The 27,085-nt window shown below is 47.6% G+C and overlaps 1 protein-coding gene across 1 annotated transcript in view; it reads right to left on the bottom strand.

The window, feature by feature from the left end:
• The window catches only part of Vps13d (vacuolar protein sorting 13 homolog D), a 227,894-nt gene that overhangs the window by 19,420 nt on the left and 181,389 nt on the right, over positions 1–27,085 (bottom strand). The window contains 2 exon segments of the mRNA XM_051171302.1: positions 22,709–22,904; positions 26,322–26,454. Coding sequence (XP_051027259.1) covers positions 22,709–22,904; positions 26,322–26,454 — 329 coding nt within the window.

Raw genomic sequence — 27,085 nt, forward strand, 5'->3', positions numbered from 1 at the left:
CTACACAGAGACTCATGACACACATTCTCTCTTGAGAAAATGGCGGAGCACGAGAGAACAACAGGAGCATGTTTTAAACTGTGGCATTGTGCTGGCCTATGGATGACGCAAACACAACGGAGGGGTGTGTGCACGCCCCCAAGGCTCCGTGAAAAGGCCCCTGCATCATGTATGGTTATGGCCCTAGCTCTTGCACATGCATTTCCCATCACCTTTAGACCATAAGACATCAGGTAGGGGCTGGGCAGCTGGCATTCTGGGTAGGCACGTGGCTGCAGAGACGAATGTTTTGACTAGATCTCTGGACCCATTAGCCTCATGCTGTTGCACTTTAAGGTGAAGAAGATGGAAGAGGCAAACTTGACTAAGGGTTTTTCTGAGTCCCTTGAGCTCAGTAAACTTTACTGGATATCACATTTGCTGAGGAGACTCTAACACACAGAGTCCATCGCTGTTAGGCATCTGGATGCCATGAAGGGATACCAAAGAAGCCAATTCTGAGACAAAAACAGTCAGGAAGGTATAGTCTACGTTCTTGTCGTGTGTGTGTGTGTGTGTGTGTGTGTGTGTGTGTGTGTGTGTGGTGTGTGTGTGTGTTATGTATATGTGTGTGCACACACACATACATAAGGAGATCAGAAGTTGATGTTGGATGTCTTCTGTTGTTCTCCATTTAAAATTTGAGGCAGAGTCTCTCGCTGAACCTGGAGTTCATGAACTTGGCTAGCCAACAGGCTTTAGAAATTCACCTGTCTCCTCCAACCCCTACTCCCAGTCTGGATTACACATGCAAGATGTTGCACGCACCTTTCACATGGGTCTTGGGGATCTGAACTCAGGTCCCCAAGCACAGATCCATCTTCCCAGTGCCCAGCGTCTATATTATTTTTAATATTTATTTACTTTATATGTGTGAATATTTTTGCCTGCATGTCTGTACACTGATGGATGCCTGGTACCCACAGAAGTCAGAAAAGGGTGCCAGATGCTAGAACTGGAGTCATGATAGTTGTAAGGCATAACCATTTAGGTGCTAGGAACTAAACCCAGGTCCTCTGCAAGAGCAGCAAGTGCTCTCTAGCCCCGTGTTGTGTAGCAGTTTCCTCTGAGGCTGAAACAGTCCATCTTAAAGGGAAGCTCCATAAGATAGAAAGTAAACAATTCAAAATAGCTTCAGGAAGTCCCTGGAAGTAACCAGAGTCACTAAGTCCCTCCCTCCCCAAAAACAAACAGTAAAGACTGCTGAGAGTCAAGCTTAGACAATCTAAGCTGCAAAGAAGCCTCTGAGGCCAGCCTAGTTGTCTGAAAGACCCAGCCAAGGTGCCTGGAAGAGGCTTAAGCCTATTGAACTACCTGGAAAGGACACCCTCCAACCCACTGAGCTGCTTGTAAGGGGTATAGCACACTCCAGGTCCCCAGCTTTAGTGCAGGGCTGGATTTGGGTGACACAGTTATCTTTGAGCCTTTTCTGCTTATGTAATTAACCACTCACCCATATTCCTGTAAGTAACCCCAATAAAACTCACTGGTCTGTTGTGGGCTCCCCATCTGAGGTGAGTAGATGTGTGTGTTGTGTTTCCCCAGGAAAAGCCTGTCACATAGCACCCCACAGTCTACATTCTTGATGACTACAGAAGCCCAGACCTTGTATCATACGAGTAAGTGCAACAGCTAAGTGGGAGTGCTATGCATGGAGGCCTGGAATAGCATGCTATAGCTTTTTGGGAAGGCCTGGCATCAAGCAGGGGCCTGCTGTAAGGCCAGAAGAAACAGGTTGTAAATAGATACTTCAGAATAGATGGCAAGAAATAACAAGATAAAAAACAAGTCAACAAACTGGGCTCAGTGGCGCACGCCTTTAAGCCCAGCACTCGGGAGGCAGAGGCAGGTTGAGTTCAAGGGTAGCCTGGTCTACAAAGTGATTCCAGTCAACCAAGGCAGCACAGAGAAACCATCTCAAAAAACCAAAACCAAACCAAAACAAAACAAAAACAAAAAGCAGTCAACAGGTCCCACCCCACACAATCAAAACATCTGCCAGCACTCATTCTTAGAGTTGCAGCAACTGCCATCCCAGCAGGCAGTGACAATAAGCTTTCACGGTCTTGACAGAGACTCCAAGGCACACAGACAGAGCCTACCAGGAGCAAAGCTGTATCTTATCAACACCTAGAAAGAGGGCACAGACAAGGGACTGGCTGACTGCATGGCTACTGTGGGGAGGGTGCAGAAAGGCACAGCAAGCACACTAATGATGAAGGAAGGTATACTTGGCTTCAAGGCGTTTTATTTTTCTTCTCTTTTCTTAAAAATAAAAATACTAGTTCATTCTAACAGTTCCTTTAAACATCTCTCAAATATCCACCCTCTGCCCTTTTCTTTGAGACAAGGTCTCATAGACCTTGAAGGCCATGTTGGCCTCAAACTTGCTGTGTTGCAGAAGGTGGCCTTTGGTTTCTGATCCTCCTGCCTCTACCTCCTGGAATTATAGATGGGCAGCAGGCCTGACTTCTGCAGTGCTGGGTCTCAAACCTGAGGCTTTGTGTAGATCAGGTAAGCATTCTACTGACCTCTCCAAGGGGTTTTAAGATCATAAGGACAAAATACATGAAAAATAACTCACAGATGGAGACATGGAGACAGCCAACAGAGACACAGGAGAAGACTCAACACTGCTAACTCAGAGACAAGTGTGAGCAGCAACCCTGCTGAGACACCTGCTCTAGCGGCAGGCTTAGAAGACAAAGCCTGCTGCTTACTATGGTGTCTGGCACAGCAGCTACCCCCAAAGCCGTGACTCCTGCTCTGAATGAATGAGCAGGCGGACTGGGGAGAAAGGCTCCACCTGAGCCATGCAGGTCAAGCACAAACTGCCCCACCTTCCTAGGAACAGATATGTAATGTGTTGCTATAGAAAACACACAACACATCAACCCAGCAATCCAACTTTTAGAAACTGACTCTGAGGACAGTGTTTGGGGGCTAGGAGAGGAAAGTTACAGAGGATGCTTGGAATGTGAAAAGCTGTGAGCAACTGTAATGGGCGAGGCATTACATATTACATAAATGTGCAAAATAATTCGGTTTTGGAATGAAAAGGTGCTTTAAGGTGACATGTCAAAGTTTGTACTTGGGGCTACAAGTGCAGCTTGATAGCAGAGCTAGGTTTGGTTAGGATGCCTGAGCAGCCTCCACCACCACCACCACCACCACCACCACCACCACCCACCCACCCACCCACCCGCGCGCGCACACACACACACACACACATTTACACATGCACCTATTTATGCAACACTCATATACATGCACGTATTTGAATGTCTATGCATGTGTCAGACATGCAGGGAGGAGTCTGCTGGGTTAGACTAGTAACTCCTGGTGATTATTAACAATTGGTTACACTAAGTTCTATTCTCTCTCCTGAGACAAGGAGGAGAGGAGAGAATAGCAGCACCTATCTGCATGGTTTGCTGCAGAGATTAAAGTGCTAATAACCAACAGTGCCCCAAGCTTCAAGTAAATACACCGCATGCTTTTTAGAAACCATGATGATTCAGGAAGCAGTTGAGCTCAAACAGAGACAAGTCTAAAGTACACTCACAATGAAACCACAGATGAGTCCAGGGTTTCATTGTACAGCACATGGACTACGTGACTTGGGGGAAAGAGCGGCTCACTGGCTTTCCTCTGGACAATCAGAGGGGAGTGATCATCACTACCTATATCTTCTCCCACAGCCTAGCCAGGCCCTGCCTTCCCCTGGACACAGTGAGGAGGGCCATGGATGTGACTGTGCCAAGCTGCAGTTCCTCTCTGGCCCAAGAACTTACTCTTACTGCGCCGTCACACTTTCTGACCCTGAATGGCAGGAAAGCGTGTGTTCCTCCTATGGGAGCCAACCAGCTCAGGATGATGTATTCTGACAGGGGAGCTGGAGGTGCTGGCAGGCCCAACAGGGACCCGGGCATCCATGGTACAGTCTTTGAGGGGTCCCACAGGGAAGGCATACATTGCAAATGCACACTATAAGAATAGGCAAGAGCACATGCAGCTTGCCTCCCAGCATGCCCCAGGCCCAACCTATCAGCAAAGGGAGAAGTGACATCTGGAACTGGTTTTGAGGCTCTCCAGCTGCAGATCCACGAGGCTGAAGGGGCTTATGGCTGTCCCTTCTGATTCTCATCAGGGCAAAGCACAAGCCAGCAGACAAGCTGGTTCAGAGACCAAGTCAACCTTGCTTTGAAATGCTCTTCACTCCCCCGATCTCCTTTGAAAGAAGAATTAATTGTCCAGGTGGAAAGAGATCAAAAATGAAAGATAAAGGCTCAGGTCCTCTCAGGTGTATTTTGAGGTTTCATAGAGATCAGATGTATCCTGGGTCAGAGTGGATACCAAACCTTCCCAGCACCTGTCTTCTTAGGAGACTGAATTCTTTTGGATTGTTGGCCTGGGGAAGGGGAGGGGTTTGTCTCAACAGGCCCTGGGGGGAAAACACACATGCAAATTATGTTAGAAATGTCTTAAGAGGCGGAGACACAGGGGCAAGATGCTAGACCCTGCCAGACAGATGGGGCAGTAAGCAAAACCTCCCAGATCTGGTGCCAACCACTGCTCACACCCAGCATGTGCCTTTCTAATTGGTTCCCTGTGCATGGGCACACACACAGGCTTGTGAGCAAGACAGTGAGGTCAGCAGTAGACCCTGCCCTCCTGCCCAGGCCTCCCTGTAGCTCAGAGAGCAGCAGGTGCAGCCACACTTCCTCTGATACCTAAGCAGGGTCACAAAAGCTATGTCCCACCTCTCCCCGAAACTGAGGGTTTCTTTTTACTTCTGGACCCAGACAGAGAGCAGACACTAAAGGCAAGCACGTGGCTGTCTAATGACCAAGTTCCTTGGGGAGGGAGGGGCACAAGCAAGCCTAGAGCAGCTATGACACTGACAAAGGGTGAGTCACACCGGAGGCTAGAAGTGGCTCTTCAGTCGTAGCTCTTCAATGCTCCCTTTCCAAACCATTGCCCAGACCAGGGAGCAGGGACTACGCTTCCCTCTGTGTGTCACATAAACCACTGAGAGCTTTCTGGTATTCTGACTGCAGATTTTTGCAGATAAGAATATCTATAAGACCTAGTTAACATCTGGCTAACTCACGGCATCTCCAGTGATTAGTAAACAGAACCAAAGAGATCCAAAGAGCAGCAGAATTTCTTCATACAATTTGGCCTCACTTGCATGCTGAAGAGACACATGTAGTTTGAGTTTAGCAATTGTGTAATGGACTCCAGATGACAATACCCTCCATGCTGGAGTCACCACCGAGTCTCTTAAGGCCTTCAGAGCACCCTGACAGTGGAGCATGACTAACGAAGGACCCAGAAGCCTCAGGCTTGCTGACCCCTGTGTTTCTTCTACCTTTTTCACTCAGGCCCACAGCACCAAAATAAATAGAGCCTACCCCCACCCCATCCCCGGCCTCCCAGAGAGATCACAGCATGCTGAGCATGTCTGACCTGGCACCCTATGCAGAGGCTTCCTGTGCCAGCTGTGTAACAGCTGGAACTCCCAGGTGATGAGCAGATAAAGATGATGCTCTAGAAGGCAGAGCAGAAGCACGGCCAGAGCGTGGCCACCTGATCTCACAAAAGGCAGTGTCCCTCTGCTCTGGAAATGACAGAGACACAAAGCACCAGCAAGGTCCTCACTCTGGCTAAGGGCTGGGCTGGGCTGACAAACAGGATGAGACTATTCCAATCTACTTTCTCTCCTAGGGCCTCTGAACACAGGTAGCCCTTCCTTTCTGGCCACATTAATCAAATCCTCGTCTGTCTGCACATCTGTTCAATTCACGGTTCATTCTAAGAACTCAGACTGTGGCCTTGCTGGGATATCTACTTCCCCACGCCCCTCCTGGTGAGGGGATAGAGTTCCTTTGAGGCCACCTGGAACAGTAGGTCGTTCCACAGGGCAGCCTTCCACCTGCCCTGATCAGCACGGGGGCTTGGCCTCAAAGAGCCAGGAGAGCAAGGTTACTCCCTGCCCTGAGCAGTGGGGCAGCTGGGAGGGGAGCTAGAACCATCCTGAGGCTCGGCCGTGCTATGAAAAGATACAGCATCCAGGCATCAACCACTCTGCCACCAGCACAGCCTCCTAGGAGACGGCTAGGTTTCCTGTTGTGTCAGCCCCGTTTCCTTCAGCAACATTATACTGCAAACAGAGAGCTGCTCCGAAGAAAGCACCGTGGTATCCCATTTCTGGGCTGGGGGCCGGGGGAGGGATGGAGGCAGACTGCCTAGCTGCTCCAGAGGGGAACATTCTGGTACTGTGACCCCCTCAAAGTGGCTCTCCTTCCCTCTCCTCAGACCTGAAATGCTGTTTGAAGAAAGGCAGCATGTGGGCTTCCCTGTGTGACCTCGGATGGGCAGGCTCTGAATGGCAGCTGGGCCTATTACATGCCGTGTGAGAGGGTTAAGCAGGACAGCCTCAACTCTTTATAAACTTTTGCCCTGTGGATATGTACTCATTGGCGGCAGTACAAGACTCGAGCTGTATTACACGCCTTAACGATATGGTTCAACTGTCGGTCAGGCTTGGGCCTGGCAACAGGCCAGACCGCAATCAATGGGACACAGAGCCTCCCCCTTTCAGATCATCACGAAGGCTCATATTATCTCCTTTTCGTCGTGCTGGTTAGATTTATGGAGCAGAACCCTGAAGCTGCATTCCTCGGCCCGGGCCGGCCCACGCGGCCCTCCCTCCCTTTGTTCGGTACTGTAAGCGAGCCGTGCTTCGGAGGACTACAGGGTTGTTAGTTCAGGCCCTGACTGTTTGCTCATGACTGAAATGAAGAGAGTTCAGTGGAAGGGCAAAAGGACAGCCCGAGTGTAAACCCCGTCCCAGCAGGCCCTGGGCCCCTATATATAGGCCCCGAACTGCTCTTCAATGCACGACTTCACTTTGTTCTCACAAAAGCAAAATCTTCAGTCCGATCCCTGGCAAACTTCCTGTAAAACAGCCACCAAGTCGTCATGCATTTGAACCTCCACTTGAACTCAGCTAGGCCATCACGAGGGGGCATAGTCTATCTACAGCCATCTTCTAGTTTCTTGGTTCCATAGGAGACAGGAACACAAATGCTGACTACTTGCTGATCGTACTTTTAATACTAAAAAACAAACTTAGTTCTCAGGGCTTGACTATGAAAGTGGGATGTGTGTGTATGTGTGTGTGTGTGTCTGTGTGTGTGTGTGTTAAGGGTCTACCCATGAGGAAAGCCCTCCTTGCCTGGCTCAGCAGTGATGGAGAATGCACACAGACTGAAAAGGAAAGCTGTGCCCATAAGTCCATCCCAGTTCTCTCACAGTTCGCTGGGAACCTGGGCTCCTTGCACATCTGCTGTCCTGTGTGATGAGACTGCCAGGTTGAATTCTGGAGGTCGGCAATGGTTACTTGACCTTTTCTAATCAGGGTCCAAGCATAAGAGAGAGAGGAGCAGGAGGCACACAGAGGTGGGAAAAAAAATCTAATGTCAAGATTAACCAAAGACAGCACAAGACCAGGCAGGAAACCTTTGAGAAGATACTACTGAGTAGACAAACCTTTACAAAGCCTAAATCATCTGAAAAGAAAAAAACAGACCCCATACCAGTAACAGCATGCCCACAGGCATGTTTTAACTCTAGATTGGGGTAAGACTCCTCAGAGGAGGCTACTGAAGCCAGGACTTTGCTTAAGCTGAAGCTGCTGGCTCCCTCATTCCAAGCAAGCCTCATATTTCTGAGGGACACTCTAGATTGCCCTCAAAGGCTTCTTTGCCCATGTCCCAATACTGAGAGATTGACAAGCCAGTGAACCTGTCATTCCAAAGCCCAAAGCACCTTTTCAGGGGTCCACGGGCCGTGCCTGGATCACAGAAATCTGTCTCTTGCTCTTTACAGTCCCACTTGTCTGGGGCAACTCTTTTACATATTCTTTATTCTGGTTCATTAAACATGTTACTAAGAATCATGTGAGCCAGAAATCAAGAAGCAACAAAAAGATAGGCTTATCAAGAAAATTCTCAAGAGAAATAGGTACTCTGTGGGACTTGCCTCCACTTGCTTATATAAGTGGTCCAGTTACCCGCAGCCACAAGGACACCTCAGGTCTCCAAGGGTAGTCCATGGAGCACTTGCCCTACATCGTCACGTGGGTCATGTCAATACAGTTGAGTGAATTCAGCCTCCTTTAGATATCATTAGGTAATATAAAGTTCCCTGGAGACCTGACTGGGCCCACAGTGAGACTCCATGCATCAAGAGTCTGTGGAGCATTAAAATGTGTGAAATTGGGCCTATCACTGAGAATTAGCCCATCATCAGTCAGCACTGACCTGGAGAACTTATAAGCAGTGGACTCAATGTCTCCACTTCCTGTTGGATCATTTCTATTCTAAGATCAGTTTTATGACAATATTCCAGGGACATCTAATCAAAACCAAACAAGGAGACCAGACTCTGAAAATGCATAAGTATACATTGCTTATATAGCAGCATAGCAGCTGATCCAAATGGCATGAGCCCCTCCTGCAGACTCACCACTGTCCACCTGTCTCTCCTGGTCGTGTGTGGGTTCCCTATTCTACCAGCTCCTTAATGTAGCTACTTATATCACCTACATGGTTAGGATAAGAGGCACTGCTATGATTTGGTTTTGGGGACCAGAAGGAAACAGATTTGCGATTTGTTTTCCAAAACACACACATCCATTCTTGCTGAAGATGACTCTCAAGGTCTTTCTTTTGTTTTGATATTGACCTATTGACCGACAGCTTAAAAAAAAAAATTAAAAACTCCTTTAAGCACCTCTTCAAGGAAGGAGCACGTGGGAAGTGGTCTATTTATAGCAGGCTTCTAGGTCTACATCTTATGTGGGCTGCAGTGACCCACTCCACTGGTCTGAGCTACCCTGGTGTGCCTGCAAACTTCCCAGAGGTGAACTCTGAGGGAGGGCTGAAGCAGTGAATGGCAGGCTGGGCCAATGACTCAACTCTTCTGGGTGATTATAAATAACCAGCTTACGGGGAGGTCAGTCCAGCTGGGGACAGGACTAGAGCCACAGCTGCTGAGGAATGCTTTAAGTACCCTGCAGCGCAGACTGACTTAATGCCTTTGCTTTTAACAGAACGATACTGAACTTTTATGTCTTGCATGGACTTTCTTCCCAATATCCAGAGAACCAGCTCCTGGAAGAAACCCTCTCTCTGACGTTCCTCCAGGGAACTCAATAGGTGTTTACTATGCCACACACACACATGACAAGGACACAGATGACGCTCTGCCCTTTGCCACTGGAGAGAAGGGGGTTGGAGTAGTCAAAAGCTAACTGTACACGCCTGCAAACAAAGACTGGAGCTGAGATTTGGATCTCAGGATCTGCAACCCTGTTGTCATAGCCAGAGCCCTACGTGCAGCCGACACCCAGTAGGAACGTCCACATAGGCTATTTTGATTACAAAGATCTGAGTCAAGGGGGACTCGGGCCTACACAGATTAAGAGTATGAACTGCTGTCACTTTAACACAATAAATCAGCATGATGTTCCAAGCTATCCTGTCAGCTCTCCCACTGTAATTTGGGAATAGCAACCCTACGAACCCGTCCCTGAAACTTAACAAAATCTGTGGTATATTTGACTTTGATAAACCATTTTTGTCTTCAAATTGTCATCAGATAGAACACTTTGTATTTACTGCATGGTCCAGAAAAAAAAAAAATGCCTAGCCTGAATGCCCTGTCCCAAGAGCCGCCTCCCTTGCCTAATGTCATTCAGAATTCCCTAGGTGGCTCAAGAGGTGACAGGTTCAATTTCTGGGAATAAGCCAAGTGGGAAGATGAAGTTTACAATGAATTGGGAATGAACATTTGTGGTTTAGAGAAAGACATCTTCAAGAGCTCAAAGCCTTAGAAGAAGCTGTCCGCCATCTCCATTCTGCAAAAATTATGAACAGGGGACAAGACAGGAATGTTTTTAAGGAGCTAAACACACTGAAGTAAAAATAAAAGTCTTCCCTCTGAAACACTTAACCCGGAACTTGAGGTATGCTGTTTTGCTTTGTTTTTAAACAGGTATAAGGGACCCCAAGAGACAAGACAGCGCAGTTGGGAGAGCGTCCAGACAGATTCAGACGCACAGGCCCTGCTGGAGGGGAATCTGGTTGTACAATTAAAAACCCTTACACAACACTGAGCTGTAGATTGCCATGCGTCTGGAAAATATAACCATTTTTGAAGAATGCCTTCCTAACCATGTAATGCTTTTAAAGCTGCTTATCCCAAGAGCTGGATATGCAACAGTGACCGAAAACAGTCTGCCAGCTGTCACAGGTCGCATGCCCTGCCCACATATCCATAAGCACTCAATCATTCTCGGTTGCCCTGCCCCCAGCAGACAACAGATGCCAGTGTTTGGAGACATTTGCCACAGAACTTTTACCCGACGAGCCTGGCCCCAGGGCAGATTTCCATGTCATGTGGGGCTTTGGCTGAACTCTTCTGGAACCCAAAAACATCTCATTTACAGCACACACTAGCAACAGTTTGGGGGTCACCTGCTCATCCCAAGTGGCTTCAGGGCAAGTCCGTGGCCTCTGCACACCTTCTCCAAGTTGGGCTGAGAGCCCAGGTGGGACCGGCCAGTCAGCAGTACCCACCACATTCCCAGGCCTGATTCAACTATTGATTTTATGGGACAAGAACAAGAAGGACAAAACCCAAGCATGACAGAACTTCCTCCTAAGCTTCACAGCAGAGTCAGGCAGATTTCAGACCCACACTCTGTTCCTTCACCTCTGCTCCATCTTCCACAGTCAGGAAAGGCCACTGAAGGAAATGCCATTGCTTGAGCCATAACTGTGAGGGACATGCTGGGCTGGGTGGTTTACATACGCTATATAATTCAATCCCCATCACCACGCACTGAGGTGGGTATTATTATTCCTCATCGTTTTGAGTCAAAGCAATCTCACCTTTGATTAAGTGAGAGTAGGAACAGGACACTGATTCAGTCATGGGCTCTCCGCAGGGCCTTGGCCACCGACGTCTGGAAAGCACCAGGGCCTGGAGCCTGTTCTCCTTTCTCACTGGCTGATACATTTCTGTCCGGCCCCAGGAAGAACCTGTGGTTTTATGTGCTTCCCACATCTCCTTCTGAGACAAGCCCTTCTCTTTGAAGAAAGACCTCTTGCCCTCCGAGTGTCAAGATAAGAAAACTTTCAGCAACTTCCCTTGCAAACTACAACACGCCCATCAGCACCCAGGATCTAACTAAGTCACTCGCCAGCTGCCAAGCCCTCTGAATAGCTTTTATGGTTCAAGGAAGGGTGGTGACAGGGCCATGTCACTACCATCGGGTGTGCTATTTCTTTCATGTTTCTTGGATTTGACAAGAGCCTTCTACAACCTGTTTCTTTACAACACACAGAAAGAAAGATTAAAGAGCAATACCAGACTCAAAGCTGGGGTCAGACTGGCAACGATCATTTGGAGAAAAGGGCCATGGGCTGCCTTCAGAGATGTCCCAAAGTCGCTGTGATGGTGATCTCAGATAATCCATGTAAACCACAGAGAACTGGGCCTGGGTTGCTGGCAAAGTTTACAAAAACTAGCAATGTCATTAAGCATTAACACATCAAATGAGTAATGGCAATGTGAGCGGAGATAATGTTTTGGGTTTCAGGAAACCACGTCATGCCAGAGCTACTAGGAAAGGACAGCACTAAGGATGAATAGATTAGTTAGCATCAAGTCTGCATTATACAACTTCTGATGATACATGGCAGCTCTAGTCACAGACCCCCTTCAAAGGCAAAAGGAAGAGGTTGCACACGGCACACACCCAAATGGATAAAGGGAAGGTGTCGACAAGTTTTAGAAGCCAAAAAGCAGATGGACACCTGGTGATGGAATGTAAGCCCAAAGGAGGAGAGGCCACAAAGCAGTGAGTTAATTAGTATGGCAGAACTTTCTAGATTTCAGAAAGATGAAGGCCCTAAGGAGGCCTGAAGGCCTGGGTGTAAAGGAGGATCAGGGAGGTGTGTGTGTGAGGTGGTGAAAGGAGGAGGACTGGGCCAAAGGCTTATGAGGAAGAGTTGGATGGACACATCCTGGCCTGTCCCTCCTCAGTGGTAGAGCTTAGCTGATGGGTTCCACCAGATCATCATCACATGACACTCCAGAGCCCTGTTCAGCCTTAGACAGAGGGTGGATAATCACCAACATCTAATGATTGTTTATTCAGAAACGAACAAGACATAAACAAATACAAACAGAAGGAAAAAGCTCAGAGCAGGGGTAGGGCAGGAGTTCTGGGAATGATGGAGAGAATAGGCAGTCCATAGGGAGGATCACTCCATAGGGAGGAGCAGCCATAGGGAGGGCCACTCCATAGGGAGGAGCAGCCATAGGGAGGAGCAGCCATAGGGAGGGCCACTCCATAGGGAGGACCACTCCATAGGGAGGAGCAGCCATAGGGAGGGCCACTCCATAGGGAGGACCACTCCATAGGGAAGAGCAGCCACAGGAGGACCACTCCATAAGGAGGGCCACTCCATAGGGAGGAGCAGCCATAGGGAGGGCCACTCCATAGGGAGGAGCAGCCATAGGGAGGACCACTGCATAAGGAGGGCCACTCCATAGGGAGGAGCAGCCATAGGGAGGACCACTGCATAAGGAGGGCCACTCCATAGGGAAGAGCAGCCATAGGGAGGACCACTGCATAAGGAGGGCCACTCCATAGGAAAGACCACTCCATAAGGAGGATAAGGAGCTAGGTCTAGGGAATTTCCCACTAGAATGAATGAATCTGATAACCATCTAAGTTGTTTTCAAATGCACAGAGAAGAGTTTGTGGGTAAATTAGCAATAGGCAGATGAGAATTAAAATATAGAACATACATGTAAGGATGTATCCAAAAGATGCAGACAGAAAACTAAACAAACGGCAATACTAAAGGCAGCTACAGACTTAGGGGCAGTGGAGGAGGGAGTTGGGGACCACAACAAACCAAACAACCTAAAAAGGGAACAGTAATGGTTTAGTATGTGGCATCCCTGGGAACACCATTTACATAGTCATAATGTAAAAACTGAACATTGATTTATCAGAACAGAGTGAGAGAATTATGTGGAAAATAAGAAAGAATATGTGTATCTCAATAGACAGCCCAATTCGTTTATTTTAGAATTACAGAGACAGATGCCTCCAAATTGAAGAAACCATAAAAATGCCAAGAGGGTGTTGCAGAGGGCAATCTCTGTGTAAAACATCCTCCATCTTCATCAGAGAAGCTGCAACTACTCCCAGAAGACCTTTGAGATGAGGCTTGTTGAGTGTACTATTCCCTCATAGGAAGCATATGGGGTGGGTCGATGGACCCTCACCTCATCCTAGCCATGCTCCTCTGCTTCCCAGCTAACTGCATGTACTTCTGCCCCAGTGGCACGAAGCCTCTGAGTCTCAGAGGTGCTAGAACATATCGACTGTTGAGGGCACCAAAGGGGCACTTGATCTATGCAGCTCTGGGAAATATCATCATTCGGTCCTTCCATGTGCCTTTCTGATGGTGTAGGGTCACCCATGCCCCTCCTGTAAGTGACTCGCCACCCATGCTCTGCAAGCCCAGTAAAGTCCAACTCGGACTTTAGTGGACTCACACTGTGCTGTGCTGTTGGCATCCTAGAAGGAGGGGGTGGACATTTGTTTGCACCTCTCCAAGGAGGGAGTTGACGCAACAGGGAAGCTGCCTCTTGAGAACCAGAAATCATAAACAGGGAAAGGTGTGCGGAAAACTGCAGGGTGAGCTACGGGGACATTAGAAAGCTTTTTTTTTTTTTTTGGCTTAAAAAAGAAAAAGCTAAAATGCTTAAGTCTGTGGTGGCACTGCTAGTAATCCCAATCTTTGGGAGACAGAGGCAGAAGAACCTGGAGTTTCAGGCTAGCCTCTGGTAAAGAGTGAATGTGCGGGCAGCCTGAAATGAATGAGACCCTGCCTCAAGACCCCCTCATCCCAAACACACTTCCTTAAGAAATGTGTTATAAGAAAACACACTTATAAATCATAGGATTCAAATACTGTTCTTAACAACTGCAAAGCAGATAGTATTTACTTAGCAAACATGATACAAATAACCGAAATATCAAAGAATCATGTTAACTTTAAAGACAGTGGCTAAACTATTTGTTTTGAAAGTGCTGCTGAAAACCTGGAAATAAAGGAGGTGGGGGAGACACCTACACCTGCCCCTGGCTGCCGTCCAATCACTAACAAGTATATTTTAGGCACCTGGCACTTACTTTGGTGAACATGTCAGACGGATTTAAGAGTATCTACAGGGTGCTGGAGATGGCTCAGTGGTCAAGAGCACCAATTATTCTAGAAGAATCGGCTTTGATTCCCTGCGCCCACACAGCATCTTACAACTGTCTGTAATTCTAGTTCCAGAGGCTCCAGTGGCCTCTTCTGTCATCTGTAGGCACCAGGCATGCATGAAGTACACAGACATACATACAAGCAAAACATCCACACATGTAAAACAGACAGACAGACAGACAGATAATAGCATTACCACACAAGCTAAGGGGTTTGGTGATGCTCTCCTGAAAGACTTTTTAGAGCAGTTTGGCCCCAATTGTTCAGCTAATCTCACTTAATGCATGCATAGAAAGAAGAGTTCAATAGTTAATGTCTATTGCCAATTGGCAATATTACTAAGCAACTGTATCTGGAAAATCAAGAACTGGTGAACCTGAATTAACGGGGTCCCCAACAGTTCAAACAGCCACAAAAAGACAGCGAGGTTCCAATCTTCTTTCTAAGCAGCGTGTTCACCCTTCCAATGCTGCACCCCTTAATATACTTCCTCATGCTGTGGTGACCCCAATCACAAAATTATTTCACTGCTACTTCATAACTGTAAAGTTGCTACTGTTATTAATTATAATGTAGATCTCTGATATATGACAGAGTCAACACCACCAGGTTGAGAGCCACCAGTCTAAGGGATAGAAAAGCACACTGACAGGTTGGTTAGTTCCGCAGTAGGAGATGGACAGGTGTCAGCTAATTCCCACCCAAATTGTGCCTCCGGGGTCAACTGGTGAAATCTGGGGAAACCATGAGCCCTGCCCTGGCCATTCTGCTTTACTGGGCAAGGCTAGCTGGATTCTAGCCAGTATCCTCAGGACCCAGGCTCTTCATGAGAAGAGGTGGGGCTCTGTTCTGCCTCTTTGAAGTTTTCTGTGGTTGCTGGGATTTTATGATATGACCTGGGTCGCCCCTGCTATTATCCATGTTTGAAGTCTGTTTGGGGAAAATGTACCAAGAGCTGACTCCAGTGTGAACAGAGAGCAACAGCCTCATAAAAACAGCCTTCCTCCAGGAGTTCAAAGGGCTTATCCAAATGCTGTGGGCTGGCCCTGCTCCACCAGCTTCAGTAGGGTAGGAAGCTATGGCATGGACAAGTAAACTCTGCAATGGAGACATGGTCCCTCCATCACCCTGAAAACAGTTGGAGCTCTGCTAACCCAATCCGGTCGCCTTCTGACAGGATGGACCTGGGCTCTCTGCTCAGCACTTATGCGGCCAGAATGGCATTGGGCAGGTTAAGGTGAAGGACAAAATTGGGTAAATTATTTTAAGAGGTCTTTGGTACAAGATACAATCTTCCCAATCATTACTTTGAGAAACCTGGTAAAATTAAGGAGCAAGCCAGGAGGGCTGTCAATGGTTGGCAGGAGTCCAAAGTAGAGCATTGCATTACCTTTGCTGCCCTCGCCTCTTCCAGATAAATAATCCGCCATCACTGAGATGCGCTGTTCATTAGCAAGAGGACGATCACTGCTGTATTTGCCAAGGAAATTAACCAGGTACAGGTGTACCTGACACCAGGAAAATGTTTGCAGAGTCACCAAAGGGGAGGTAAAAGGAATTGCTGTACATTTTTCCAAATCCCCAGGAGCTTTGCTTAATTGAAAACAGCTGTAGTCTATGTTGCTCCCATGTGCACTCTGTTGGGGGTTCTGGAAAACGCCACTGTATACTCATTGGCGATTACCAGTATAAAGCTATTGTGTACCTATAGTTCATATAGAAGAACATAAATATGTGAACAGGGCTGTTATAGAGCTGGGGCTCCCCAGTGGTCCCCACTCTGAAAGACCCCCTTTATGCTCAAACCTGTACTAATTGAAGCATTTCCCACTCTGCATCTAGTCCACTCAGGATGCTGACTGGGAACACTGTCAACTGGTCCGATTATATAAGTCCTCTGTGGGCAGACAGCTTCTCCCAGCGTATACTGCCACCGAAAATGCGGACCTGATCTGATTTTTATTCTCTCATAATCTAGATTAGTGAGAAATTTGTCAAGACTGTGTCTCTGGAAGGTGTTCTGGGAGAGGTAGGAAGGCAAACTGCAATGCCCAAACCCACCACAAGCTTCTAGCCCTTCACCTCTCCTACCACATAGCCAATCTCCACTCTGCTGGTCTGCAGCTGAGATTTAGTCTTCCTAGTTCAGAGTCTGCAGCTCTCAGGAGAGAGGCTTCCAGCGCCACCTTGAGCCACTCCTTAAGGAAGATTCCAGTCTCACCCCAGGCAAAGATGCTGCCTTAGTCAGAACTCAAGGCGCAGGACAGGCATCAGAACCTAAAAGCAGTGTCTCCCAGGCCTTGGCAGCGGACTTGCACAGGCAGTCAGCGGCTCCCCGCCCGCCCTGCTTTAGGCACAAAGCAAGACCTCTCTCTGGAGAAACTATGGGCATTGCCTGACAGGAAGCTCACACTGAAGACTGTGAGCCCTGAGAACTCACTGGACACTGGCGAGCTGGACCACAGTGGCCAGATTGTTAATTCTCAGACGGCAGACTGTCCCAGCCTGAAAACCAGCACAGTTTCCTCTGTACAGGTTATACATGGTGCGACTCAGGGCCCAAGCCTGGAAGTCTTCTCTCTTTCCCGAGTTCAGTTGGTTTTTGCTTTGGGGGCAGGAGCGTGCTGTTTCCATGAAGTCAGTCATCCTGGCATGCCAAAAATGGCAAAAATTAGATGCTCTCCTTTCTAGAAACGATTATAATGTACCATGACCAAAAAAGTGGTTTTTTTCTCCTAACAGATAATCTTGCATAAAAATGAGTCATGGGATTTCAGAAATGGAAGGCTTTTCTCAAATACGTGTGAGCACGAACACACACACCTTGCCTTTCTCTCGCAGCAGTAGCGCTGAGCTTTCCATAAGTCATGCTATAATGAGGATGGCATTGTCTGGGGCCTTTTGAGTGAAGGGGAGTGGAGGATTTAGAGTTCAGCAAGAGGGAAGAAGTCTGTCTCAGAAAATAAGATTTCTCTACTTGTGTTCCTGCGAGAGAATTTTAACTTATAAGGCATGAAGGCCTGTTAAGATGTTTCTTAAAAATATCTTCTCCTGTAATTCCCTCAGCCTAAGTTCAGACCGGAGTGAGGCAGCCACTGTCATTAACACAGCTCCTGGCATCACTTCTAGGGTAGCATGGGAAGACAGAGGGATGAGAAAATGACCTGGCCGCTTCCATCCCTGCTCCTGAGAGACCGGCTCTAGAAAGATGAGGAAGTGAGGGGCCATGGCTCTCACTTTGCAGCCATGAACAGTAGACAGATGAAGTGGCGCCCATAATGTCCACTGTGCCTCATGGGCAGCAGAGGAGAGGCCGGACAGTGCCCTCCCTTTGTTTGGATATGGTAATGATGTTCTGGCTCCACAGAAATGAGGTCCCAGTCATACTGTAATCACGCCCCACTGCAGCAGACGGGTATTAGGCTGACCCACAGAACCACTTAAGCCAGAGCACAGTACCTCACAGCCAAACACACAGAGAGCTTCAGCGCTCTGTTAATATCCACATCTGCAACCCAGCTTACAGGGCTCATCTGGAAGGTACATGCTTGAACTTAAACAACTGAGGGTGGGATGCAGAGTAACCCAGTGCATCCACAGGAGCGATAACTTTCCTGGGTAGCAAGTGAAAATACTTCCTTCTTAAAACAAACACGTAAATGCATAAAATACACCCACAGCCTAAAGACCAAACAAGAACTGGGGAAAGTGAGAGTCCTTGTGTGTTTTTCGTGGACACCTTCACTCTGTTAGGCTTTGCTGTCTGGGAAGTCCCTAGAGGCTCAGGTCAAACCAAGCCTGCTGCACGTCTCAGTGTGATACCAAGTACAAGGCAGGACTATTACAGCGAGGAAAGTGCTGGAAGCAGTTCCTCCCCACTCCTGAAAGCCAGAGGGAAGCGCAACACTGTATAGAAAGGGTTCTAGCTTAGGAAAGGCCGCTTGGTTTCCCACCAACAGGCCATTTATAGTGTCATTCATACATTTTGGGCAGTGTCTTGGGAGTGTCTTTACTGAAAAAGTCACAGACACCCCATACAAACCCTCCCTGCAAAACTAACCTGGGCTTATTCACAAGCTTTGCAGCGACTGGGCTCTATCCCTGGGCTTGGTGCAGGTCCTGAGATCCCTGAGCACCAGGCCTGATGGCTATATTCTTAAACACTGATCAATCATCATCTTTCAGACTCCCCTTCCTACTCGTCTCACTTAAATAACCAGATAAGCCCAACACTCCTGGGCTTTGCTAAATGGGTTTAAATATTTCAAGTTCTGCCAAACTCCCTTTCTCCTGCCTTTTGGGGTCTTGAGTAAAAAGGTGAAGAGATATTTTGGAGGAAACCTCAGCGCCTAGCTTCATAAATCTCTGTCTGCTACTTTCCCAGCATACTGTGCTGCCAAGAGTCCACAACACAGAGAAGTGTGGGTCCAGACATCCCCCTCAGTGCCGGGGCATTCAGGCAGAGAACCAGGCATGCAGATGGCCAGCTGGCCTGCTTAGCCTCCTCTGCTTAAAGAGAGCCAGTGGCATCTCATGTGGCATCAATGGCACTGCAAGCATCTGTGCCATTTTCATAAACTTTACTTGAGAACAGACAAATGTGGCCCACTCCACGTAGACTAGAAGACGCACCCTGAGCCAGCAGAACACTGCCTTGGAATAAGCTTCCTGTTTCGGTTCCAAACCACACATACTTGCAGAGTTAACAAATGCAGCAGGGGATATTGGTCTGTAACATGGATGCAGAGCCAGAGGCACTGCTGTCCTCAGCCCTCTTCGCCCCCTCCCCCACCTGCCTTCCTAAGGGCCGTTAAGAGTGCAGGGGAACACTGGAAGAAAGTTAGGTGGCTGTCTTTTTGGAATGCCCAACAATAGGAACTTGGAACTATTTTCATCTAAAAGGACATAAGGAGGGGGTTCCCTATAAATAAAATCATGCTCAAATAAACATGAGGAAGAGCCAGTGTTCCTGTAAAGCTACTATGCAGATGGATTACTGGAAGGAGTATTCTTTCACAGTTTTATGACTTACTTTGCTATCATTTGTTCAAAAGTTGGGTCATTTAAAATGTAGACGGCTGAGATCTAAGCCTTCAATGGGATGAAATATGGCAAAGGAAGCAGAGAGTCTTTTCCAAGTGCAGACTCAGGCAGAACTCTTGGACTCTTGGGTTCTGTTCCTGGCGAGCTCTCTGGGCTCAGGTCAGTTTTCGGTCAGAATCTCACTTTTAATCCCTTCAAATCATTTGTTAGTCCCTGTTGTCTAAACAGTGGGGGAAACCCTGAGTAACACCCCTGGATCCTGTTCAATCAACGGGGATGGCTGGAGATGGTTCCACCTCACTTCCAAGAAGCCCGGGTGATTTATCCCTTGGGTAGTGTCAGGATGTTCTGGAGAGACGTCGGCATCATCAGAGCAAAGCCCAGAGACAAGGACACATTTCTCCACCTGCAGGGAGCTCTGCGCATGACCTGAAGATGACATTGTCCAGCCTTACTGTAGCTCTTCATGGCTTCTATGTTAAAGTAACCCTGGTTGGGCTTCACACCCTTGGGAGGGAGACTTAATAGACAGGTATAACCTAATCTCTGATTTATAGATGGAAAATGCCGAGGTGTGGACAGGCTAGAGATCAAACCAACAAGTCAGGGTTAGTAAGCAGTGGGGTTGGGACTCTACCCTGCTGTTTTCTGGGTCAAGTGCTCTGCTCTCTGCAACACATGGCTGCTCATTAATAACCTGGACCTAGACAGACACGCAGAGGGAGCCTGGAGGCCAGGCTACTGCTTGCCCTTCAGAAGACACTACTCCACCTTCTCAGTACAGTAGACTGAGCTGCTGGCCTGTGGGCATGGCTGCTGTGACTTCCTAGTCACAGGCTTCCAGGAACAGAGAGGACTGATTCAAGTGGATAACTCCTGCTTTGAGTGGCCTATGTCCACAGGCCCTTCACTTAGTTCTCTGGTTTGTTTCTAGGCGGAGAGAGTGTCCAAGCAGGGTACTCCACTGCAGGGGCTGGGCTGGGGTCAGGGGCTAAGCTGCCTGAGTCTGGCTCTACCGTCTCTAGCCAGTTGTGTGGCTGTGAACAAACTGCAAGGCTTTCTGAATTCTCTGTAAGTAAAGCTCAAAGCTGAGTGAGACTGGCCAGGTGGAGGCCTCTAGATAATGCTTGGAACTCTGTAAGAAGCTCATTCTAGTTGGTCTGCTCTGCCAGGTTCCCTTTTGGGATTTCTTCCCTTTGCCTGGTCAATGTGTAGGAAAAAAATTACATCCCGACTCCTCAGGCCCTGGACCAGCCATCCCTCCGCCTTGCACTCTCACTTCTTGCTCAGTCCCATCACCACACCATCCCTACATCGCTTCCAGGCCACCAAGCATCATTCTGAAAATAATGATTTATAGTGTTGTTTGTGTCTGTTGCCCAGATTAATCCTAAGTGTTCCAAAGCTAGGGGTAGCTGCATTTCCTGCTGTATTCCCGGTCTAGAGTTCATAGGAAAATTTCAATCAACATTTATTGACTGGAAATGAATGAGTGTATGACAGACACTGGATGGCACTAAGTCAAACTTTCTGTGGAAATGTTGGATGACTTGTAAAAAGGACAATAATATTTCTATTCCTATAGCAACCGTGGTGACAGGATCTGTACTCCTAGAAAGAATACAAAGTGTCCCAGAGGCTTGCAAACCGATGCTGTGCAAAGGTCAAACCATTTCTTTTTAGTCAACACTCTAAACCTTTGCAGCATAGAAACCATCTTTTAAAGATTTCAATGTTTAATCATGTGTATATGTGAGGAGAGGGTGTCTGTGCACGTATGAGCTCAAGTACTTAAGGAGTCCAGAAGGGCACACCCCAGAGCTGGAGTTACAGGTGGCTGTAAGCCATCTAACATGGGTGCTGGGAAGTGAACTCAGGTTCTTTGCAAGGGCAGTGCATGGCTTTTACCCACTGAGCCACTTTTCCAACACCTTAAAAAAATTTTTTTTTTGAGTAAACATACCAATCCCTTGATATTTGGTATTTTAACAAATAAAGAATAGTTCTTTGAGAATGCTTGGGGGTCTTCAGTTATATTTACACTGTATGCTGCAGGAGACTTCTTGGGCTTTGAGCAGGAATAAAGAACTAGCTGGAAATACTTTGGAGGTCTCTCAACTGTCTGCCCATCGTCACTATTACACACATGCCTCAAAATAGGCCCTAGGGCTGTTTTAGCTTTGAATCTGAGAATAGAGTGTTGCTTAACCTTTAAAGTAAACGCTGTAGGCCTCACCCCCTTACTTTCCACCCCTCTCCCCAGCAGCTGCTTCCAGAGAGAAGACATTCTGGCAAGCACTTCCCCAACTGCATCAGTATGTCTCTGATGATGGCATTCCTTTTAATTGGGGTTGATTTCACTTCGAATCTCACTGAAGAAGCAGCAAGTGTGGACCCGGCCCACCCAGCTTCTGATCGGGTCAAGTGCTTCACCTGGAGAGCATCAGCTATGCAGGCTGCAGTGAAGTCCCTCGGGCGCAGCGGAGCCCAATGGGCACAGCAATCCTCTTTGTCTTTTTGGAGAAGGGAAGCTAAAACAGACCATTAGCCAAATACCTAAGCCCAAGTGGCTGGGTTCTGTGGGATCTGGCAGCACATGGGCCATCTCTGATTCCCAGTCCTAGCTGGGGTCGAGGCAGACAGCATCCTGCAGCAGAACCACCAAGCTGCTTGTAGGAGTGGGGACGCTCCTTTTCCCAAGGCTGGAGGGCTGGCTGGCATTTTTTTGACTAGAAGGAAACCTAAGAAGGAACAACCCATGTGGTGACCTGCAACTGCATGTATCCTAGAACTGCCTCGGGTCTAGCAGCAAGGACCACCCGCCTTCAGTGAGCCTATGGGCATGAGGGAACCTTATGATGACAAAATCCTAGACTTGACCTCTCTATCTACATCCAATGCAGTACTATCTTATCTATTTATGAAAAAAAAAAAAAAAAAAAAAAAAAACCATGCCACTTTTTGTGTAGGTAGGTGGAAGGAAAGCAGGATTCATGCAGCCCAGGCTGGCCTTGAACTTCCTGTGATCTTGAACCTTTGGTTCTTCTGAGTTTACTTCCCTAGTCTGGAATTTCAGACATATGCTATCCCACCTTCATGCCACGATGTGCCTCCTTTTCATATATATTTTTTTACTGTACAAGTCAGACATTTTTGCTATGTGTATGTGCGTTAAACAGCATAGAACTAAGTCAAACAGTGTATCATTAAACACAGCTCTATGGTCTAGAGAAGCCTCAGACCTGAACCATGACACTGACCTGGGACCACTGAGTGTGGCTGTGTCTCTCACCGCCTGGGCTGTTTCAGATGCAAAATCCAGGGCACCTGCCACTGGCTTGGTCACAGTGCCCACAAGTCCCTTGCCAAGGCCAGATATGAAGCCGCTAACACCTCCTTCTGTTTTCACACCTTCCACTGTTGAGGTTATAACACTGGTCAATCCACCAATGATACCTAGTGAGAAATACAAACCAACAAAATCAAACAGGATCTCAGTCACCTGGCGAAGGATAAAACCAAAAGTATTTCAAACCAAATTCCCAGTTTGTGCATCTAGAATGATAAAGGTCTGTTGATTTCTAAACAGGCCACAGTCAAGGGATCCAGGGGGACTTGTCTAGAAAAGTCCGGTATCAGTGGACATCGTATCAGACTGTGAGTTCGAAGGAACATGTGTCCTGGATAATTTAAAAACAAAAAACAAAACATCGGGCTGGGGATCAAGAGCTTGGTGACTAGAGTACCTACCTCATGCACAAAGCCTGGGCTCAGTCCCCACCCTATATAAGGCCAGGCACAGTAGCACACACTTGTAATCCTAGCACTAGGGAGGTGGAGACAAGAGGACCAGAAATGCAAGGTCATCTTTTTTATGGTTGTTCAAGACAGGGGTTCTCTGTTTTAGCCCTGGCTGTTCTGGACTTGCTTCCTGAGTGCTGGGATTAAAGGCATGTACCACCACTGCCTGGTACAAAGTCATCTTAAATTCAGCTACATATTAAGTCCAAGGCCAGCCTGGAATAAATGAGACCTTGCCTATAAACAAACAAACAAACTAACTAACTAACTAACTAACAAATGAGTAAGAAATCATCAATCCATTAGTGGGAAATTAACGGTGGCCCCCCTTTTTTTCCTATTCTAAGTTTTTAGCAGCATAGGGCAATAAAGAGAGTTTGAGATCCTCTGAATGTAAGGATAGCTACCCACACGGTTCAGTTTTCCATGAATACAGTGAGATCAGCCAATACCACCAAATGTTTGTCATGGTTTGTGTAATACTGCATGCTTTGCTGAGACCATTAGGGTAAATGATGAAGAATTCATTAAGGCACCCTAAATAGCTGCCAGGGCTAAGCAGGACCCTGGGAGTTGTGTCAAGCTTAAAAGACCAATCTAAGTGAAAAGGGCATTCAAACATTTGAAAAGCTGACTGCAATGGTTGAAGCAGGCCCAGAAGTGGCCACAAGCTGGCAAAGGCTAGCGAGGCCGCAGGCATTGCAGGGAAGAGGCGGGCCTGTGTAGTGAGCATTTCCAGGACTTGGGCCAGGGACACTCACAGTATGTTTACCCTCTGACAGTTGGGGTGTGAGGAAGCTCTCTGCACTCTTCAGCTCTAGTGAGACAAATTGGTAAGGGAAACCAGTTGGGAGAGAATGTACTAAGAATTCATAGCTGTTTCTTTCAGATTCAGGATCCTTTTGCTCTAGTGAGGCAACAACCCTAGCCTAACCTTCAAACAGCATTCCTGGACAAACAACTAGGACTTAAGAGGTAGACTTCAATGGACCCAGGTCAAGTAGGACTCCAGTTTTTTATTCATTTAGAGTGTGTGTGTGTGTGTGTGTGTGTGTGTGTGTGTGTGTGTGTGTAGACACTTTGCAGGTGTCAGTTCTCCCCTTCTCCCATGTGGGTCATGGCTATTGAACTTTAGCTCATTAGGTCTGGCTGCAAACATTCATCCGCTGAGCCATCTGATCTACCCCAGGACTTCAGCTTTAAAGGAAGGACACTGGATGGGTTCTGGTCTTATTATCATGTGAGTCTTTTCCTCCTAAAAGAGTCACCCCTTCCATACTGCCCAGTGCTCCACGTGACCTCTTGGATGAGGTGGGCACTGGTTCTGGGCTCAGATTGGCTTAAGTGGCTTCTGGAGGGGCTGCATGTTGCATCGGGACACTCCGTGATTGGAGGTGACTCTGCAGCTCTGAACAAATCACCCAGATTCTTAGGACATGGTTGTGTTCATGCAAAAAGTGAGGCCAGCCACCTCTCTCTGGAGAGAGGATGGCAACTACATACGGCAAAGAGTTTCACATTGATTAAAACCGTCCTGTAATAGTTACTACATTACCATTACGGCTAATAAAGATGATTAAATCTTTACTCCTGATGGATCATTCCAAACTCCTCTTTTAAAAAAAAATTTTTTAAACTATTTATTTATTTATTTATTATGTATGCAAAGTTCTACCTGCATGTGTGCCTGCCCACCAGAAGAGGACGTCAGATTTCATTATAGATGGTTGTGAGCCACCATGTGGTTGCTGGGAATTGAACTCAGGACCTCTGGAAGAGCAGTCAGAGTGTTCTTAGCCTCTGAGCCATCTCTCCAGCCCCCAAACTCCTCTTTTAAAGTCTATAAACAGACTAATTTGGCCCAGCTCTACATCCGGCCTGATGCTTGGGAGTCACTCGCCCCCCTTTACAACTGATGAGCCAAAGACATCTCCCAAATCTCTCACGGCAAGAAACACTGCACCCTAAGCTTAGGATCAGTTGTGCTTATAACGTCATAAAATATTATCTCCCCTTCTTTCAAATACACACAGTTGTGACTGATTGTCTAGAGTGTCTAGGGGACTGTCATGGTGTCGATGATTCCTAGGATCTGGTCAAACCTGCTAGCCATCGCTGAACATGTGCCTAGCCCAAGGGACTCTTGATGGCCCTCGGTCCACCAGACAGTGAGCCACACACCACTGGCCATATGGCCAATGCCATATGTCCTTGCAGGTACTATGAAAGTACCACCATAGGTACCTGCAGGACTATGAGCAGGGAGTACTGAGAGCATGTATGGAGACAGCACTTAGCTCTGTGTGGCTGAAGAACCAAGTAACTGGGAGATACTGGTAGAAAAGCTGACTGGGCTTTACTTCCAAAGGCTTTGAATGCCACATTTAGAATTTGCTGAGAAAAAAATGCAGTAAGAGGAAATGAGGGAGAGCTGAAAGAAATGCAGAGATGACACATGTCTGCCATCACCTGCTTTGCAATTACATGCTTTGTAACCCTGCGTCATAGAGATGCAGAAATACCAAGGCCATATGCCCAGCAGCCACTTTTACATTTCAGTTCCTTTTGAAGGAACAAGTGGCAAGCATCAGGCAGTCATGTGTATGGGTGCATGCATACAGAGGTCAGAGGTCAAACTCAGGTGTCATCCCTCAGGAGTTGTTTGCTTGCCGTTGTTGAGTGTGTCTTTCACTTGGCTGGCTGGATCTACCACGTCTGGCTTCTGATGTGAGGGCTGGGGATTACAGTCAGGCCCTGTGCTTGCCCTGCCAGTACTTCATCAACTGGGCCATTTCCTCAGCCCACTGAGGGCGCTCTTAAAGCAGAAGGGCCAGATCCTAAGAGGAGACTGGTGCATTGCCCTTGCAAGTGGAAGCTGGAGAACTGGGAGGAAGAGCAATTGATGTGCACAGCATCCTGAAGAGGGACAAAGATTTCAAGGAAAGAGCAGGTGGGGGACTCCACCGCTGCCGGCTTTTCCCCCCACTTGCACTGAGATGCGTATATAAAGGCACTTATGAGGGCCCATGGCAGGAGGGATATTCTTCCTTAGCCTAACTGCAAGAGACTCACCATGAGCCAGGCCATGGATGCCAGCCACGAGGTGCTCCCCACTGGTGGCTGCATGGTATCTGATGTACTCTCGCTCTGACTGGTGCCGATTGTCCATCGTCTTCCCCAGGCCATCTGATAACGTCCCTGCAAACTAGAACAAATTAAAAAACAGGGAGGAGTTTTAAAGCTTCAGTTTTATTTTTGCTAGTAATTTTGCTCTTACCTAGGAGTCAGTAAATTGTGATTACACAGAAAGATTAACTGCTGAGTCATATACACAGCCTGGCCCAGCAGAGTGGCTCTCAAACTCTAGGTGGCATGCACCAGCAAGCAAGAGGCAGAGCTGCTGCAAGAATCCCCTCAAAGCATCTACACATGTGTTCCACAATACAGGCTGCGCAGCCCAAATCCCCTCTGCACGCAAACTATTCTAGAACCTGAAACTTTTGGAGCACTGACATAGCATTACAAGTCGAAAGTTCCACACCTTGCTCCATGTGAAGGATTGTAAGCCATAGCGCCACTGCAGCAAAGCCACTATAGTCACCTTCACACTGTGTGTGTGTGTGTGGCCACTGCAGCAAAGCCACTATAGTCACCTTCACACTGTGTGTGTGTGAGGTGTGAGGTGTGTATGAAACCTGGGTGAATGTCACATCTAAACTTGGGTCTCCTCTGCAGGGAATCTCACATGTAAATAGTCCTAAAGCTGAAAAACCCAGAAATCTTAAAGACTTGGAGGCCCAAGTACTTTGGGTATGAGCTACTTTACCTGCATCCCT

Source organism: Acomys russatus, chromosome 29 (genome assembly GCF_903995435.1).
Source record: "Acomys russatus chromosome 29, mAcoRus1.1, whole genome shotgun sequence".
Taxonomy (NCBI): domain Eukaryota; kingdom Metazoa; phylum Chordata; class Mammalia; order Rodentia; family Muridae; genus Acomys; species Acomys russatus.